Below are 20,015 nucleotides of genomic sequence, written 5' to 3' on the forward strand. Positions count from 1 at the left end.
TCTTTGCACACACAACAATACATTTTGAACAGAATGTAATTTTAAATTAAACACTAAAAAGTAATGTGTGATTCTTTTATACTGATATAATGTTGTGCCTTGGTCAGTTTATAAAAGGATAAAAACAAGCATAGATATAGAAGAAGATATTTGTAATTACACTCTGAAAAAAGTACAAGAATAATTGAGTAACGATTAAAATAATTTTAAATATATCAAATTGCTTTCAGATAATTTTTATTCAATTGGTAATGTACATCATTACATGTTTCGATTATTTATATTATTGTTTATGTATATTTCAAATATCAAATATTAAAAAATAACATAAATACGTATATATGTATTTATAATATTGTTTTAAACAATGCATTCATATCGAAAGTGTTTTATGTCAAAAGCAAAAAATTGAACTATTTTATAATACAAATGTTGTATTTTACTTCGATACCACATAAATCATGAATACGAAAAGAATATAAAACAAAGTTATTTTCAACTGATGCATACATATAATAAGATGATGTAACATTCTACACAAGTTCGGGAAAAAACTTTTTCAAGTAAAGTGAACGTATAACCTTTCTTGAACTTAACGTATGCGATGTTTTAGGGATCATAAGGGGCTATGAAATAAGACTCAAGGCAACATTCAGAAATTTCATTGAATACTGTTCAAAAACATGAAGTATGTTGTAAAGAATACAGTCGCTCTTGTACAAATGTTACACATGTAAGAATAAGCCATTCTAAAACATTGTATTATCATTGAATATAAAGCCCATACAAATATAAAGGAAATATTCACAAGCCAATTTACGTTTAGTATGTATTAAAAATATATAATCACCTATTTGTGTTCGTGCACGCATACGTGCGCGTATGTATGTAGTATATATTATATTTGAAATAGTAGTAAATATCTTTAACTGCATTATAATATTAGTATCTCTTTTATCGATAGGCAACTTTAGGCATATCTTAAACGCGAATTCATACATCGAGAAGTTAAAAAGTTTGAAGTTATAAACATCATAAAACAATTAACAAAAACTTTATTAATCGCTTTACAAGGGCAGCTATTTCTTGTAGGATCGGCAGTCTGGACATTTCATCAGAAAAGTCCTATTTCTTTTTTAAGGTTCACTTGTCTCCAAACTGGAAGTTCTTGAAACTCTTCTTTAGTCATACCTAATATTTCCTGTTAAAATACATGAAATATTGTTAAAAAAAAAAATTGTTATTAGATTTCATTTAGCACTAATAATTTACAAAACATACTTGAAAATGTTGTTGAGATAAATACAGTTCCAGGTGTGTAGGATCAACTCCTTCTGGTAGTGGTCGTTGTAGTAATTGAGCCGGAGGATACGTACTCTGCGTTAATCGAACCAACTCACTCTCTACAGTTAATACTTCTCCAGGATTTCGACCATCCTAATTACAAATTATTTGTTTGAAAGATATAATTTTAATAATGTTAGAAAATGTAAAAATACCTCTATATTTAATTCCGCTATGTCGTCGCGATATGTCCATGTAGGAAATAGATTTATAAATTGCAAAGGTTCAAGACCAGCCCAGACTAGATAAATCGGATATTTATTAGTTTCTGGATGAATTCTTTGCCAATACTGCATAGCCATTGTCATTGCTGCTCTTCTTTCAGCTTGCCATCTAACTGCTTTACTACCGGACTGATCCTCTGCTCCGGTATTAGGCCACCAGCCTTGCCATATCCATAACTCGTTTTTGTTATCCAATAAAAATAAGGCTATAATAATAATTTAATAAGTTTATAATGCGTTAAGAAAAGTATTATTAGTCCTTCATAAAATTTTATAAATTACCTGGTTGATGAACTTGGTACAAATCTTCCTGTAGAAAAGGAAATGGAGTTGGTAAAGAAGCACGATGAGGACATAACATTTCTACAGATTTAAATTCTTTAGAAATGCTTGACAGATGAAACAGTCTTGGAGTATGTTCCTGTAATTGATCCTTTTCTAATGATACATACAGCTTTTTGTTCATTTGTCCCAGTGCTGTGCAATAAGATATATCTTATTCATTATTTCCATGTGACAATATGTTAATACTAAACATGAACCTTTACCTACCATTAATGAATTCCTCTGGTTCCATTCCTTCATCAATTTCAAAAATTTCTATATCACCTTCAAATGTTAAACCAGTTTCTTGAGGACGATTCTTTTCTAATTTGGCTGCTGCATTAACTGCATGCTAGATATAAGTTAACATTATATATATATAACATTTATATATATATATAAAAGAATTATTCCATCTAATATTTTGTACTATTCAAAATTCATTATAATACGAAATTTAATAAGAATACCTGTTTAATATGAGGTAAAGAGTTAGATCCATGCCATACATAAATTTTGTTATTTTTAGTGTCTAATAATATAAGAGAACCTCTGCTACGTAATTGACGAGTACTACAAGGAATCTCTATTAAAGACACCTCTGACTCTAAAGTACCACGACATATATACAATCGCCATCGTTCGTCACATTTTGTATTCGTTTTCTTGCCACTATGTACAATCATACCTCCAGAAAATAAATTGAGAAATGCAGCTGGTTCATATCCTTGAACTACACGAATCTATAAAGATGTGCGTATAAATTTAAAATATTAATTCGAGTAATATTTCTAATCTTCGTTAATAATTACCTGAGGTGCTTGATCGTTATCTAATTCTATAGTTAGTAACGCTGCAGCACCTTGTTCATTCAAAGATGCATTTTGCCCTTGCCAAATAAAATATACTGAGCGATCGCGTCCCTTTGCAGAATGTTTTGATGGTAAACCACTAAGCTCGCGACCTGGATAAAAAACAATATAATGCATCTCACTAAACTTATAAAACTAAGACATAACATATTTATCAGTATTTATGTATATATTTTTAAATGTATTTATGTCAAAAATAGTAATAACATTTACCGGTAACTGTAACAGAATACATCCAATATACAATATAACTATCTGCAGAATAAAATTGTCCAACAGATGAATCATCCAGAAGACTATGTGAAAATTCATCAATATGCCACACTTTTATACCCATTGTCGTAACAATGAATTGCTTCATTTGCTGAAGAATGATGTATTTAATTATTAAAGAATTGTATATATACCATGTAATTATTGTTTAATGTATATTATTAAGTAATAATTTTTATTACCTCATCGTCATACCAACCAGTGCCTCTACCTAAATGAGTTCCTTCAAGAACCAAATCAACTGGAATGGTATTTTCTTCTAATAAATTATTAATATTACACACTTCTATAGTTACAGTTCCATCAACGTTCTCTTTACTCTTAGTACCTCGAATTCGTATTATACGAGAAACATTTGGCCAGTCAAGGAATTTTTCCCTGAAAAGTATTGTTTCAACATGTTGTGTCAATTTGGCAAGTAAACACCATTTAGGTCTGACTTTAGCAGATTTTAAGTCTATTTTTGACACGGTGCGTCTACCAATCATAGATGCCGCACTAATTGGGCACACAGTGCATTCCGAATAATCATATCCTTCTTGCCACATTTCTGTAGCAAGATGTGTAGCAAGTTTCTTTTTATCAGTTGAAGCTCCTTTACCACTCCATATATACATTTCGCTACCAAAATCAAATACTAGCACCTTATAAAAGAAAAAATATATAACTATAAATAATTAAATTAACTGTAAAAAATATATAAGATATTTCCGAAACTGTGATTTAATCGGAAAGGAGATGCTTTCTCGTGTAAAAGTAAGACGAAAATATAGAATAAAAGTTTTTCATTTGAAGCTCTAATTAGGTGCTTTCCAGCTATACTACGATTTCGGAAACATTCTACATATCATGTTAAAATATCTACCTTATTTGGATCGAGCATTTCAATTTTTGGTATAGTACCCCAATATTTTTCAAGTGGCACCAGTTCTTCATCTTTAATTTCGTATACCATATTTGTATCTATCATGAATGTTTCGTAAAGCTCATCTTCATCAGGATGTCCACCCTCAATGACTATTATTTATACAATGCTATTAATGTTTTACAAGATATTGTTACATCATATATGACACAATACTAGCTTACCATCCATGTTCTCATTTTCTACACCAAGATAGCTCCAGAATTTTTGTAGTTGACTTTTGGTGCAAGTTAATTTATCTTCATTAATAGTAATAACTTGAAACGTTTGGCAACCAAGATCCTTATTTTGCTGAATACTCAATGCAATTTCTGCACCTCGTGCTTTTTCGATAACATTACAATATTTCCCAATGTAATTATAAACCTCTGATTTTGTTACTAGAACAAAATTGTCGCCACTATTTATGCTTTCTGCGACTGGCTCGACTAATCTCACTTGTACATGTCTCCGGCCTTTAATTAAAAGTAACATCAAGTCTTTGTATGGCTGTAATCTATTCGAAGAAATATTTGTATCTGTTACATTCCTTAGTGTTATATTACTAAAGTCTTCAGTAGAAGCTAGGCCAGCTAAAGCTTCCATAGCTAATGATGAATTTTTAGCTACTGTAACATGGTACAACAACATAAATATTATAGTGACACATATCAATTATTTAATATTCGATAAAGACTTACATTTTTCAATATTTAATTGTTTCATTACTTTTTCCGCAATACCAGTTCGTATCTCAGTATACTCTGATTTTAAGTCAGTACGAGCAGCAAGTGTTTTAAGTGGATTTCTAGATACAAACCGTCGTCGTTTTAATCGTATATTTCGCTTTTGAACTAATCTATAATAATATAAATGTATGAGAACTTAAAACTTACTGTATGATTAACAATATTAGTAAAAAATAAAAGGCTTACAATTCAGATTGCGATGTAATCATATCGAAATCGCTTTCATTTAAATCAACAGATTCAGCCTCGCATTTCTCTAATGAAATTCCAGTAAAGAAGGAGGTGAATGTCTCGTCGTCTATTTTAGGTACTGAGACAATAGGTGATACGTTCTTCCCCGTTTTCATTTCTTCAGCTATGACATACATTTTCAAATAATGTTAATGGTGAAAGAAAAACTCTAATATAACTCTAATATAACTCCTAAAATAACTATTCACTAACCACTGTCATCGCTTGCAGGTTCAGAGAAACTTCCTCGTAATTTAATACATGAATCTTTATTTGGACTAGTTGGAGTAGATACAGCATCTTTCATATATCCTGAAAATAAATGATGACATTCTTAATACCCTACTTAGAGATTTATGTTTAGAAACGTTGAAAATATCTTAAATAATATTACCTTTTTTTGCTCTAAATCGTTCAGGACGAGGGGTTTTTTTCTTTCTATCTATAATATTTCCTGTAGCTTCAATAAGCGGAGATGATGATCCTGGATCTAGGTTTTCCAATTGTTCTACCTTCATTTTACCAGCTACTGTAAACTTTGTTACATCTGGAGCTGCTATTCTTTTCTTCCAACCTTCTGTTGCAGATTCTAACTTTCCAAGACAATCTGCAAGTACTCCTTGTTTGATACTCAGTTCTTCCTTATTCAATGAATTGGAACATACTCCATCCTAATATCAATTTTAATTACTCGTAGTAAATAATGCAATATGCTCTGATTTTGCAATAAAATTAATTTAATGTCATTTACCACTGAATTAGATGATTCAGAAGCTATACGTCGTTTCCAGTTTGTATTTCCGCTACGTTGTAGCGCAGCTAGTCGTTCTGCAATACTCATACTTGGGCCATCATTAGTATCTATTGTCGGTATTGCTTGCGTTGCGCTACGACATAGTTCTGGAAGATGTACACCATGCTTTGGTATTATTGCACTATTTGACTCACATTCATTGGTTTTGTTGCTAATCGCGTGATGACTAACGCTCTTTGACAATGAAGTACACCTATAAGTAGTTAATTGTAATACATATATACATTTACATTCATGCTTTTTTACATAATGTAATCTTATCAGTAGTTGAAACAATAAATACAAGGTTCGACATCAGGTAAAAGCCACATTTGATAAAATATATTCTACTACAAAGTGTAGCAAATTTTTTGATTATTTATGCAACTTCTATAAGCCTTATTACTATCTAACATTAAAAATATATTTATATTTATATTAATATAGAATTATATTTCATTTAATATAGTTTTTATAAATAGATAAATATAAAATCTGTTACCTGGTTTGTTTTGAAAAAATAGGATGACGATAAGGAGATGCAGCTTCAGCTTTTATGTTACATGTTTCATGACTTACAGAGAATGTCTCACCTCCAGATGTTTGAAGAGTTTCTTCGTATTTCTTAGATGTAGCAATTACAGTTTGAACATTATCTATGTTATTTAATGCAGATTTGATTTTTGTTCTATTTAATTCATCCTGAGTACTATATTTGTGAAAAGGCACTGTATACTTTTGTTTAATTTTATGTTGCCTACCTTCTATATGGTTATCTTTTTCACTATAGGCACAACTCAAACCATATTGCGTTGGATAATTATTTTCCATTATGCTCCCTGTCTGTATATAACAGTTTATATCAAAACTAAAGTCCATATTCATATTAAATCATTTATCTTTCCTAGCCAAATATTACTATTTACCTGATTTTCTTCCAATTTTAAATTAGGTTTTAATTTAAAACGCGATGAAATATCACAACTTTCAGATGTCCGTTGTTCTAGTTCTTCAGATTCTTTTTTAAGTACAGATTTTATTAATTTCATTCCTTCGAGTTCAAGATTTTTTGTTTGCGACGAATTATGCGCTTGTAACGCAACAGGTTTTAAAATGCTTTTCGGCAAATCACCTTAAAATTGAAATAATTAAAATATTGGTAATTTATATTATACAAATTATGTTTCATAATAAACATACAAAATTTACTAGTATTTAACAAACATTGATTAATAGTATTTAATGGAGATATTCGAGATGCTACTTCGACTTCTTCGGATGTAACTGGTTGTGTTTTATAACGAGCAGCTGGCCGTCTGCGTGAATATCTTTCTAATGGCATGGTATTTGATACTGAACTTTTTTCGGTATCAATTTTTTGATTGAACAAACGCACTCGTTCTGCCAAACTTAATTTAGAAGGATCAAATTCATCATCAGTTGTAGTTTCTGCCAAACTTGATTTTTTAACTGATGTGACATTGCGTTGATTTTGTAGAACTGCTTCCTGCACTTCTTGAAAAGTTATTGGTTGTGTGTTAAATCTATCATTTCCTTGATTCTTTCGATCTCTATATCGTTGTACACCATATGAACCTTTATTCGGTGTTTTTTGAGACATGCCATCCTTTTCCTTAGAATTTGCCTTTTCGTGTAAAGTTTTAAAATGCAATGTCATTTTGGAAACACTGTTGCTGCGATGTACACTATTACTTTCTTGGATGTTTCCATCATCTGCTTTTTCTTTCACACACAGTATTTCATTATTTAAACCCTCTTTATCACTCATTCTAATGGAAACTGGAGTACTATTATCAATATTGTTATCTACAGGTCCATCTGAAATCACTTTATTTCCTTCTTTGCTTTCAAATACTATGACAGTTTGCTTTTCCTTGTCTGTGAATTTCTCTTTTGTTGTGCTACAATTAAACGCATTATTATTTTGTTATATATTTTCTACAATTCAAAACAAGGATATGTGATTTACATAAATTGTTATAAAATTTAAAAACAATATTATTTTAAGCCTTACAGTGCAAAAATGTTGTGACTTATAGTCTAGATGTATACACACAAGAAGACTTAATAAGTACTTGTTACTAAAACTTATAAATCTTTTTTACTTTAGTAATCCATACTTTGGTTTATGCATACACTTCATACAAGTAAATAGAAAACAGAAAAACACCTTAAATTTAATACCTTTTGTAAGTTTTGAGTAGTGTTTGAGAAAAAAAAATAAAAATCTAAAGTACTATCTTAAATCAGAAGTAACTTTTAGATGGACATACAGGTTGTGTGCATGCTCTGATTCTCTGTTTTCTGTAGCTTTTAGAATTGCTAGGTGATCTATAATTAAACTTGGCACAGATTCAACGTCTTGCCAAAGTTACATATTACTATACAGACTAAATACATAAACAAATGTATATGCTACAGAATACTATATATACATATCACATTGATACAAATAATAAGTTGATAAAAATTATAGGATATATTTTAATGAAACCTTTAGCATAACAAAATCCCAACAATTGTTGTTTTCTAGATATAAATAATATAAATAGATATAAAAGATATATTTGAAAAATATAATCCTTAATTTCATAAAAAGTAATCCCTATTATAAATGATGATAGCTTAATTCTTTAATATTACCTGTACAATTTGTCACAAGGAATAATAGAAGTCTTGGCACTCTTATCATCTAGGGAAGGAGCTGCTTTTAAATAGATGTTACTGGTTGTTAACTTCACTTGTGATTTTTCTTCTGATATAGCACCTACAGATATTAACTCAAGAGATCTTCGTTTGTTAAGTACACCAGTGAATTCATTAGGAATATTAGAATATTGTATATGACCCACAGATTGTGCTCTTTTCCGCAAAAATAAATTTGTTGGTTCTGTACATATATCATCACTAATGACTGTTTCATCATATAAGTTTAAACGGACTCGCGATTCGTTGTCCCTATTGCCAGGTTGCTTTAATATAGGTCGTACAGCATCATTCTCCAACACTCCACTTGTTCTATTTTGTAACGTACGATTTCTAAGCATTGACAATTTTTTTGGCGAAGTCAATTCTGTCTCATAGTTACATTCATCTTGTGAATTTTTTCGCGTACATTTCAAAATAGTCTTTTTAGGTTTATCGTCATGTTCATCCGATTCTGTACTGGATTTCTTTTTTAGTATTGGTCGTGGTTCTAAAGATGGTGGGTCACTACCAAATGATTCTTCTCTACTATGCTTTTTCTTTAGGATTGGCCTTACTTCAGAACTATCAAGTATTTCCGGACCAGTGACGTTTGTTGCATCCATTGTAATCGTCACATGATGATTAACAATAGTCATTCGTTGACTATTCGTAGATTTTCTTTTAAGTATACCTTGTGGTTCTGCAGAACCAACCTGACGATCTTCTCTATCATCTTCTCTAGATGATTTTCGTTTTAATATTGAAGTAGGCTGAGGATCTGGACTCTGATCCCTTTTAATAATTTCATCCAAAGATGATCGCCTTTGATTTTTTAATATCGGCCTGAATTCAGAATAAGTATTGTCAGTAGACGAAATATCGGGTGAACAACTCCGCCGTCGAAGTATTTCACTTTCATCCAAACTACTGCGCTTTTTTAAAATACCATGTTTTTTATGTGTTAGTTCCCTAACAGATGGTGAAAATGTTACAGGCAGAATTGTATGATTCACAATGGTAGATATATTTTGGCCTGTATCAATATCAGACATCTTATGTTTAAGAATTGAAACCGGTGTGTGTTGATGACTTAAAGATCCATCTTGAGAATGTTCATCATTTGATTTTTTTAAAATAGAACTTTTTCTTGGAGATAATTGCAATGCACGCGTATTATTCGTACTGTTTTCCGTGACTTGACATGGAGTATTAGATGAACGATTTTCCAATCGTAATCCATAATTTGTTGGCAAATTTGACTGTGATTTAAGCCTTTCTACGCGTTCTATTGCAGATTTTGTTAACGCTGTTAATGCGTCAACTCTTCGCGAAACTTCTGAATCACTATGTCCGCCACTACTGCAAAATTAAATTATATAACGATTTCAAATATTAGTGTAAATTATAAAAGCTATACCATAAAAATATTAACAAACAGAACTACCTAGTTCGTTGTATATTTGAATGTTTACTGTTTGCAGGAGAATTCAGTGAAGGCAATGTATAAGTTTTTGAACAATTTTCTTTAACTTTCGGGCAAGTGATTTTTGAGTCAAAAGGTTTTTTACTTAGATTAGTTGTTTGATGTTGATTACTAGAATATGAAGTAGATATTGTATCAGATATGTAGCCTTGTTTATTTGATTGTCTTCTAGTTTGTCTAATATTACATTCAGCTAAAACATATACAAAAATTTTTAATAAAGTAAAGTTTTTAGTAAAGAAAAAAATAAATCTTCTTAAATTACTTACATTGATTTGAACGATCTCCTGTTGCTGTTTCCATATTAAGTGACCGATTTAAATATGATTTTCTTTTATAACTTTTATCCCTTTCTCTTGGCGAATTTGTAATACTACTATTACTTGATATTGGATGTTCCTGCATATTATTGTTAGGTATTGTATAATATATTAATATATCTATATTCTATAATCACAGTAGATATGATAACTCACATCTTTAACTGATAAACTAGTACTAGGTTGGAGGCCCAAGGGTGTAGAATTTTCTGACATACCTAATCTTCTTGATAACACTGTTCCACCTATATAAATGCAGTAATTACTATAAATTATGAAGCACATACATATGCAGATATTAAATTATATCAATCTATATAAAATGGCTATAATATGTAACTTACCATTAGGTGATATAATGGAGGCAGCTCGTAATCTAGAAGCTTTTGTTTCACGAACTGATGCCGTTTTATATAATGTAAGATTCTTACTACTCTCCTTATTTTCCGATCTTGAAATCAAACGACTATTTTTTTCCAACATGGGGCTACGACTTTTATTCTCTATTACAGAAAACATTGATAATTGTTGATATCAAACTGAAGTACATTACATATATCCTAAAAACTGTACTTTTTGGCAATTGTTTTTTTGTACCAATAATATATAATATAGAACTTATTGAGAGAATTAAAAATATATGAACTATATTTACTATTATTTAAAATACTTACTATTTATGTTACAAGGTGTTATATTCTTTTTAATTGGACATTCTGAATTTTGCTGATTATTATGTACTTCATTATAGTGACAACAAATATTATGATTTTCATATTGTGTGGAATTATTTTGTGTTTTATTTGAAGTTCCTTCACTGGTTGCCATTAAAACTGTGGCTCCAGCAGCTACCATTCCTAAAAGCAAATAGTTATTACATCTAATATTTTTAAAGATGCTTCTTATTATTACTTAATTATACATACACAAACATATTTAATTTCTTGAGATCCAAAAGTATAGGTCATATAGGAGATAAATATAAATATAAAATTAAAAATTTTTGTAATTTTTGATAATATAATAATATTATATATTTTAATAAATAAAAATAATAATCGCAAACGTTTTAACAGTAATTCGTTTATTCCTTATCAGTTTAGAACATATGTATACATAGTTTTGAATCTAAAAATAATGTTAACAAAAATTTTCACTTGTTTCAAAACTGAAATTTAACCATACATATTGTTACAAAATATAATACGAAAGATTCTTATTGGAAAAAGATAACTCTATATTTGATAAATTTAATAATGATATTTAAAATGTTTACAATGTTCTAATGTTATACAGTATGAATTATAACAAAAACTCTCCTCACACTTACTGATCTAATATAACTTTTGTTTCATTGCAGCTGTATCACGATTTCAAAAAACAAATTTACAAATAATCAAGAACGCAACCAGTGACGCAGATCAGTTATGTCGTTATCACAGCTATTCAATAAGTACTACTTATAAAATACATATAAAAAGCACCCATTAAAATCGGGCAAATATACAAAATATGTGAAATTCAAGTTTTATTGTAGACAAAAATTTTACAACGGAAAGAAAAATTTGTTCGCAGGAAAGATTGCACAGGTATTAGTCATTACAATTTCTCTCACTCATAACGAAGTAGAACGAATGAAACCGAAGGTAGATATTAAGTGAAACCAGATGGCGTTACTTGAATTAAATAAATATATATTGTTATAAAAGAATAAAAGATAACACGTGTATAATTCAATGGAAAATACTCAAATTTTTTAAAAACTTAAAATTTGTCTACTTCCTTTTACTGCTATACGTTTTAATATCCTTTAATTAATGTAAGAAAAAATATTCCATAATATAAGTCGAACATTGAAATTGGAATTATGTATACAAACATTGTATACGTAATTTATTGAAAATGTCATTTTCAGAATGATTTTAAAACATTAGTTTTATATAAATTTTATAATTTTATATAAATCATGTTGTAAGTATTAATGTTTTGTTTACAATTAAATGTCCGAATATTCAAATAGAATGTAATTTCATTATGCAATAATTGAAGAAAATAGTAACAAATATTTGAAGTATTTATTGTGTCAAATACATAGTATAGTCATAATTTTGATCTTTTTATAGGAAAATGATATTTCAAACCACTTTATGTTGAAATAATTGAAACATGGACAATACAGAATTATTATTCTTTGATACCTTTTCACATGATATTTCTGAAGTAAGTGTTAGGTTATTTTGTTTGTTTCAAGTATAATATAATAATTTCAATAAAACTATTTATTTATTTCAGGAGCTTAATCTAGATTTAGTACAATTTCCAAAACCTGTTTATATAAGTGAAGTTAGAATTATTCCATTAGGTGCTAGAGTACAAGCTGATTTTCCTGGAGGTGTTCGTTTAGGGTATTGAGTAATTTCATAAAAGTTATATATCATGATAAAAAATGATTTTCTTTTAAATAAATTATTCTTTTTCTTTTATGTATGTTAGGGCTACAAATCCATCTCAGTTTGAAATTGAATTTTTTGTAAATGATTTAAGTAAACCTGGTGCTTCTACATTTGAATCACTTGGGGAGTTGGAATATAAGCAAAATATTCATATTCAATTAGAATGTGAAAGAAAACAAATACCAACAGATGGATTGGTATTAAGAGGCTGGTATACTACCATTACTTTAGCAGTATATGGAACATTAACAAAATCTTTAAATAATCCACAAGAAGTTGTTAGTTCGGCTGCTGGTTCTGCAGCTTGTGTCAGTGGGTTGGAAGAAGTTGTAGAAAATACTACTCAAATTTCAGAGCAACAATCTGATTGGTACTATGAAAATCAAGCACAAACAAACTCAAATGTAAGTTATTATATATATGTATATATACGCGTATATATAAATTAGGCACGTATGCACACATATATTTATAAATTTATAAGACTTAATTTGGGAATAATAATCGTAAAAGACTTATATGGAATTTATAGGAAACATGTGTAGCGGCAACGCCCCCTCCTCCTATACAACCAATTCAAATAGTAGAATCATCTAGAAATTCAACATCAGATACTGGAAAGACAGAAATGGGACATTGGGAAGAAGATGCTACAAACAGCACTTTAAAATCTACGAAACGTCCTTCTTCACCACCTTCTGAATCTTTAGTTTCATTAAGTCCTGAAAGTATATCGGCTGAAGAAGAAGAAGCAGAACAGGATGGTGGTGAACAAGAAACTGGAGAACCTTTTGAGCCTATATTATCTGATGAAGATATAATGGCAGATGATATACCACCTACTGTAGAATATGAATGTGAAAATATTCAGCTAAATAATATTTATTCCATAACACCACCTGATCTGTTTGAATTAGAAGAATCATCGAATGTTGTTGAAGAATGCCACATTAACAAAGAAATGCTGGATAAGATTCATGAAATATTTCAATCTATATCAAAGTCAGTTTTACATTTTAATAATGCTTCAGGTCAAGAAAAAGAGGCATTTGTTCATAATTGCGAATCTTTATGCGCAATACTTAGTCCTTTTCATTTGAATAATACGGATTTTAATGATTTGACTAATATCGTAAATGCTGGTTTAGATATGGATCTTGCATGTGCTCAACCTCAACCAGCTTACAAAGTTCGCCATGTTAAAGTTGGTGTACGATTAGCAGAAACTTTATGTAAACTTCCACAAGGTCCAGATATTCTATTAAAAGTAGATGCACCTTATAAATTATTAGCGTTATGTATGCGTGAAAATGTAGCACTTCCTGTGAAACTTTCCGCTCTTCGTACATTGGATGCTGCATTAATAAGTCCAATAATTGTTCGAGAATTTCTTATATCAAAAAGTAATTTATATAAAAACGCTTTAATGATGTTAGATACAGCAAAGTTAGCAAGATTAAAATATGCTTTAAGTTCCTTATTAAGGAAAGTTCACACATATGAATTTCTTGATGAAATGAAAGAAATTGATGAGTTGGCTATTACTGAATTAACAAATACATATATATGTTCACCTACATTAATGGCTCAACCAAAACGGCAACTTCCAGCTGGAGTACAAATGGAATTTGAACGGGAGCATAATCGAAATCCCCGGTGTCATCTGATAGCATATTTTGAATATCATAAACTTTTATATCATATTCTATTTGCTCTTACTTCTCCAAAATCAGATTTAAATTTAATTAAAGCTACTCGACGTTTCCTCTTACGTATTTCTGATACAAAAGAAGGCTTATTATATTTATTAAAAGAACCAGAAGTTACCAAATTAATTTTAAAAGCTTTGAAATGTGATTTACCTGGTGCAGGATTGGTCTTAGCTTGGCGTCTTCAAGTTGTACAATGTTTATTACATTTGAAATATCAACCTTCGGACTGGATGACTTTAAAAAAACTTCATTCTTTCTTAATATTTCCTGAAGGTTTACAAGCTGTAATAACAGTACTTTCTAAAGGAGAATTTATTGAAATTTTAATCCCTTATCTTTCTGACTCACATTTGTGTGAATTCTCTGCAGAAATTATATCAGCAACAATTCGCTATTCTGACCGAATAGAGGTATTTCAAAATCGCGCTGGAATTATTTTAGAAAAATCACGAACGCAAGCTGTATTGAAAGATGTTACATCATATCTGACAACAGCAGCGCAGCCATCTCATTGGAATTATGGGGATGTCTCACCACTTGTTGCATGCATTAGAAAAAATGCAGATAAAGCAGCCTCTCTTCCAGGACAATTAATTACAGCATGTAGAATTTTATATTATCTTGTCTTTCCTTCAAATAATGATGTGGATCCAATGGAACCTTATATTGAATTAAAATACAGGAATGCACTAACTCAATTGTTTGCTGCTGATGGTTTGACAGCTCTTATTGCAGTTATGGCAAATATTTCAGAATTCTATGAACAACCATTTTTACATCGTGCAGCTCTTACAGGCAGAAGAGGCTTAGCATTGGTTGCATTACTTCTTCCATGTGTGAGATTAACAAGAGCATTATTGGAACGTCTTGTGAAGTGTATGGCTACAGATTTCAAAGATCTAACAGCTGTAATACCATTACTTGGTGTTTATTCATTAGTAGAAGCTATTCCTCCTATTCGAATTGTTCAAACTTTGTCTGAGGAAATAGTAGGGACACTCTTAGTATTCACACAGGCTGTGGATTCAGATGGATCTGGAAATGTAGCAAAATCATTATGGACTCAAATGTTAGGCGAAGTTCTCAAGATGGTTTCTCTAAGCCCATGTAATTTTATACCAGGCTTGAAACTTTTAACACGTTTATTACCACCTGTTTTAACTTCAAAACAAACAATGCTGACTGAAGATGCTACCCGAGTTTTAGGTCTTAGAAAACTATGGTCTGCACATTTGCAGGCACAAGCTAATAATTTAACTGAAACATTACGATTGCTTTGTGCCAGTTGGAATAAAGATTTATTAATTCTTCTCTCAAAAGTATGCAAGCAATTAAGTGATTTAGCAGCACCTACAGCACTACTCGTAGGTAGATGTTTATTAGATGGTGTAATAGCTGCTACACCACTAGAAAGTAATGTTTTAATTCTTGCTTTACTTAGTGAACTTGCAAGACATGCACCTATGAAGGCTACTTTGTTAACTTTAACTAGTCCTGCATCTAGAGCACAAGTTAAATCTGACCAAAAATATCCACCTGTTATTGAAATGATGTGCACTGCACTTAAAAATACAAACGATATTAGGATGCAATATGAAATTTTAGATATCTTTGAAACATTGTGTGATTGTACACTAAGTCTTATGCAAGAAGATGTCAATGAACCATTTGAAAAAAGACTCACTCATTCAGTACCAAGTAAAGAACCACTTTTATCTATTTTAGCTGTATTAATTGATATATTAGCAACTAGCACAAAATTCGAACCCGATATATTACAAAGTACACTTCGTATACTTTTGTCTCTTATTAGTCATAATTATGGTTTATATCATGTAAAAAGTTGTTTAGAAAACAATCCTGATGCATTACGGTCATTATTAGACCACATTTTGGTATTTGAAGATCCAGAAGCTCAACCTGTTATAGATTTAACTATAATGTTTTTAGAAAATTTAATTGCATCTGAATCACAAGGAAGATCTTTGTATTTACGTATACAACAATTAGCAGCTTTAATATTATGGGATAAGAATGATCATCCTTTGGAAAAGATAAAACGTGCACAAGAATTAGTTGAAATCTTAAAATCTGCAGAAGATAAAGAAGAAAAAGAACCAATTCCAGAAATGTTAGAGCCATTATTGCCAACTCCTGAAGCTCTATTGAATCAATTTTCTCAACGATGTTTGGGTACTCCAGATTTTGCTTCTAAACGGCCAAAGAAATTTACATTTATGTGTCCAAGTCAAGCATCAAATGAAAATACAGTAGATTTATTGGCGCTAGCAGCTGAACTGCTTCCTACCGACTTTAATTTACTAACAGAAGCACAAAATTTATGTTCTAAAACCCCACCTGATGATGCTACACAACCATTACAATCAAAAGCTCAAACTGATGATCAAGAAACTAGAGATGTACAAAAACAAACAACATCTCCTGTTTCTAAAGTAAAACAACCATTCGGTAAATTGCACATATTTGTTATATGTTTGTTGTAATTATTTGTATTGGCGCAAAATTGGTAAAAATTTAATTAAAAAACTTTCCTTTACAGTTACACCTATGCGAGGTCGAACACAATTCACTAATTCTTTAAGAGGAGGACCAGTAGTGGGAAGTGTAGGCAGAGGAGCAGATCCATTTAGATCAAGACCACCAAATACTTCACGACCACCTTCCCTTCATGTAGATGATTTTGTAGCATTAGAAACATGTGGAGCACAACCAACTGGACCTACAGGATATAATAAACTTAGCATTCGTGGCACATGTCCTTCACGGGCAATTAACACAGGAACAAGGAGTCGTCCTTGGACGCAAGAAACTCGTCCTTCTTATCTTCGTTAATTTGCTTCAGAATTCTAATGTTCATTAATGATTTGATATCTTTAGAAAAAAAGGTGAGTATTGCTATATTAGATAGACCAATTTAATTATTTTAAGTACTACTAAAAATAATTATCTGTATACATTGGTATAAAATGAAAACATGTAGAAATATTTGTTTATGTATAAATTTTATTTTACAATGATATAACTATTTCAAGTTAATATGAATCCAAATTATAAACAAAAGAAAGATTCATTTTGATATTTCAAGAATATCACTTTGCACTTTCTTTTTCCAATTTTCATATTTTATTTTAAAGTTGTTATAATCTTTCATAATTTCTTTAATTGCTTTATACTTGTATTTATCCTAAAATATTAGTAAATATTAAAATAGATCATTATGAATTATACATATTTCAGTCATTTTAAAAATAATTTATATACCTCATTTTTAATAATTTGCAATATCAATTCATCGAATTTTTTTAAAGTACTCAATATTTGTTGCGATGGTTCAATTCTATTCTTCAATATATAGTCCATTAAATATAACACATAAGTAAACTTTTTAACACTACATGCATTGAATATTAATGTTTCTAAAATCACATAATTTGGTGCATAGCCAATGGTATCCATTTGTTCTAAAAGTTCTCTTCCATCCTTGTACATTTTGCATCCAATAGCTAATACTCCAAATGTAATAATATTTGGTATCAAATGATGAAATTGAATATCATTGAGTACTTCCTATAATGTAATATAAATAATTGATATTATTTACATATTACTTACTAAGAATATATTTGATTAAATTATAACTACTTACTTTAGCAGCTTTATATTGTTTTCTTAAACATCTCCTTTTAATAAGCATATTAAAAGAAGTTATATCAACTTTTAGTTTATTTTTAGCAATATATCTAAAAAAAGATTTTTCTGATTCTATTGTAGGTGGGATTAAATCCAAGATTAATGTTACTGTCTTTGTATCAGGTTGCACATTATCATCTTTCATACGTTTTAATAATTTTTCAATTCCACCAAATAAGATTAATCGATTTTCTTGTAATATGTCATTTAAATTTAGGTTTAATAGTGAATTGTTATCAATTGTATTTATATTTAGCTCTTGTTGTTGTCTAGAATCTCTATTATTTGAGATAAAATAATTATTCTTCCTAAGTACTAAAGTAAGTGAAGTAGTTAATACTGGTGGAAAATCTAATAAATCTGGCCTTCCTGTTTCACTGAGTTGAATTTGAGTTTCTATAAATTTTGGTACTATAATATCATTTACTTTTAAATCACCAAATTTTGTATCTCTGATTGTCCTTAAAAGAAGATTATAATGAAATATAGTTGGCTTTATTTTACTTATTCTCATCTTATGCCACAAAACTAAACCATATTTTAGTCCATTTTCTTTATCATTGATTATTGCATGAAACAAAGCAGCAATTATATCCTGTGTAAAAATGCCTTTATCCTTTGCTTCATCTGCTATTTCAAAAGCAGTCAACATTTGTTTATGACAACTATATGCTCTAATGAGAGTTGCGTAATGTATATCAGACAAATCTATGTTTTTCTTATAAAAATATTCTCGTAAAAATGACAAGCGATCTAATGCTTTTTGTGTATCATTTGTTTCAGCACAAGCTTTAAGTAAACTAGTATACACATTTGCATTAGGAGTTGAACCCCTTTCTTTTATTTTTTTAAATAATTTAAAACATTGTTCAACATCACCTTGTTTAGCAAAACCAGAAAGTAATAGTCTATATATATATAAATTAGGTTTATTACCACTTTCTTTCATTATGTCTAATACGTTTAGAGCCAATTGTAAATTTTTATTACGTAAATGAGATTTAATAAGTAAACAATATTCTCTATAACTTAATCTTTGTCTCTTTGGAGGTATAACTTTTTCTGCAAATTTTTTTTCTTTTTTTTCTGCTTTATCCAATTCAATTTTTTCATATTCCTCATATGAAAGATTTCCAAATATATTAATATCTTCTGACAATGTTCTACAAAATTTGTTATTATAAATTGAGAAGTATGAAAGACTACCTTTATTTAGTGCATCTAAGGTATATTTTTCACCAAATTGGTTTTTATCATAACATAACCATGAATGTACTCTATTATTGTTGTAATTAATATAATTACATATTTGTAAGAATTGTTTCGTTTGTTTAATGTAGTAATGTAGATCATTTACATAATCTATAATAGTTTCTGCTTTAGGAAAACAATTTCTTTTTAAAGAAAACATAATTAACAAGTTAGTTAAATGCCTCAGTTAATATGTTTAAGCTAGATACCATACCATAAGATATTTCCTTCTATTATCTTATGTCTTTTAGTTCTATTAGTTTTAATGGTTGTTATTTCGAAAATAAATATCTAAAATATAAATATTATATAGTAATTAAAACATATTCCTATATATTTTTTCTTTCTATAAAAAAAAGGAAAATTATAATAGTATTTTATTATTATCAGAGGGAGAATTTCTCTTCTTATTACTATGAAAGATGAAAGAAAAATTTCGAAATAAAGGTTATGAGATATATTTATATATATTAAAAAGTTAAATTATAAAATATTACATTAATCTACTTACATTCATATGTTACATAGAAAATAATAAATATTTCAATTATTTAATTACCATTGTTTAGTTATAATAAAATGGCACACTAGCGCTACATACAACCAGATACAACGTACAACTACAACCTCACAACTAATCATAACGGTACAGTAGTAAAGCC

General features: G+C 29.5%; 3 protein-coding genes across 7 annotated transcripts; 1 reads left to right on the plus strand and 2 right to left on the minus strand.

Moving 5' to 3' along the window:
• Nucleotides 1-1,037: 1,037 nt before the first annotated feature.
• Svil (Supervillin) lies at nt 1,038-11,698 on the minus strand. 4 transcript variants are annotated; one of them, XM_072002711.1, is made up of 27 exons: nt 11,557-11,698; nt 10,901-11,083; nt 10,571-10,729; nt 10,383-10,471; nt 10,176-10,305; nt 9,868-10,099; nt 8,379-9,782; nt 6,924-7,636; nt 6,641-6,846; nt 6,476-6,557; nt 6,217-6,370; nt 5,673-5,928; nt 5,316-5,592; nt 5,135-5,233; nt 4,877-5,045; nt 4,643-4,800; nt 4,127-4,570; nt 3,903-4,054; nt 3,220-3,681; nt 2,978-3,128; nt 2,705-2,856; nt 2,363-2,635; nt 2,121-2,244; nt 1,851-2,045; nt 1,500-1,774; nt 1,282-1,437; nt 1,038-1,201 (listed from the first exon to the last, which is right to left on the minus strand). In XM_072002711.1, the coding sequence occupies exons 2-27, from the start codon at nt 11,079-11,081 to the stop codon at nt 1,115-1,117; spliced, it is 6,780 nt and encodes a 2,259-aa protein (XP_071858812.1). In that variant the 5' UTR covers nt 11,082-11,083; nt 11,557-11,698; the 3' UTR covers nt 1,038-1,114. The 4 variants fall into 4 exon arrangements, with proteins under 4 accessions (XP_071858812.1, XP_071858810.1, XP_071858811.1 ...); XM_072002709.1 differs by adding an exon at nt 11,153-11,354 and having other exon boundaries at nt 6,217-6,557; nt 11,557-11,690; XM_072002710.1 differs by having other exon boundaries at nt 6,217-6,557; nt 6,939-7,636.
• On the plus strand, nt 11,677-18,832 carry Vir (VIR_N domain-containing protein). The gene is made up of 6 exons (XM_072002724.1): nt 11,677-11,815; nt 12,350-12,446; nt 12,519-12,631; nt 12,720-13,083; nt 13,212-16,860; nt 16,952-18,832. The coding sequence occupies exons 2-6, from the start codon at nt 12,393-12,395 to the stop codon at nt 17,242-17,244; spliced, it is 4,473 nt and encodes a 1,490-aa protein (XP_071858825.1). The 5' UTR covers nt 11,677-11,815; nt 12,350-12,392; the 3' UTR covers nt 17,245-18,832.
• On the minus strand, nt 17,443-20,015 carry LOC139986962 (pentatricopeptide repeat-containing protein 1, mitochondrial). Of its 2 annotated transcripts, XM_072002748.1 has the most exons (4): nt 19,865-20,015; nt 18,059-19,265; nt 17,674-17,979; nt 17,444-17,596 (listed from the first exon to the last, which is right to left on the minus strand). In XM_072002748.1, exons 2-4 carry the CDS (start codon nt 19,049-19,051, stop codon nt 17,480-17,482), a joined length of 1,416 nt encoding a protein of 471 aa, XP_071858849.1. In that variant the 5' UTR covers nt 19,052-19,265; nt 19,865-20,015; the 3' UTR covers nt 17,444-17,479. The 2 variants fall into 2 exon arrangements, with proteins under 2 accessions (XP_071858848.1, XP_071858849.1); XM_072002747.1 differs by lacking the exon at nt 19,865-20,015 and having other exon boundaries at nt 17,443-17,596; nt 18,059-19,579.

Source organism: Bombus fervidus, chromosome 4 (genome assembly GCF_041682495.2).
Source record: "Bombus fervidus isolate BK054 chromosome 4, iyBomFerv1, whole genome shotgun sequence".
NCBI classification, from domain to species: Eukaryota; Metazoa; Arthropoda; class Insecta; order Hymenoptera; family Apidae; genus Bombus; species Bombus fervidus.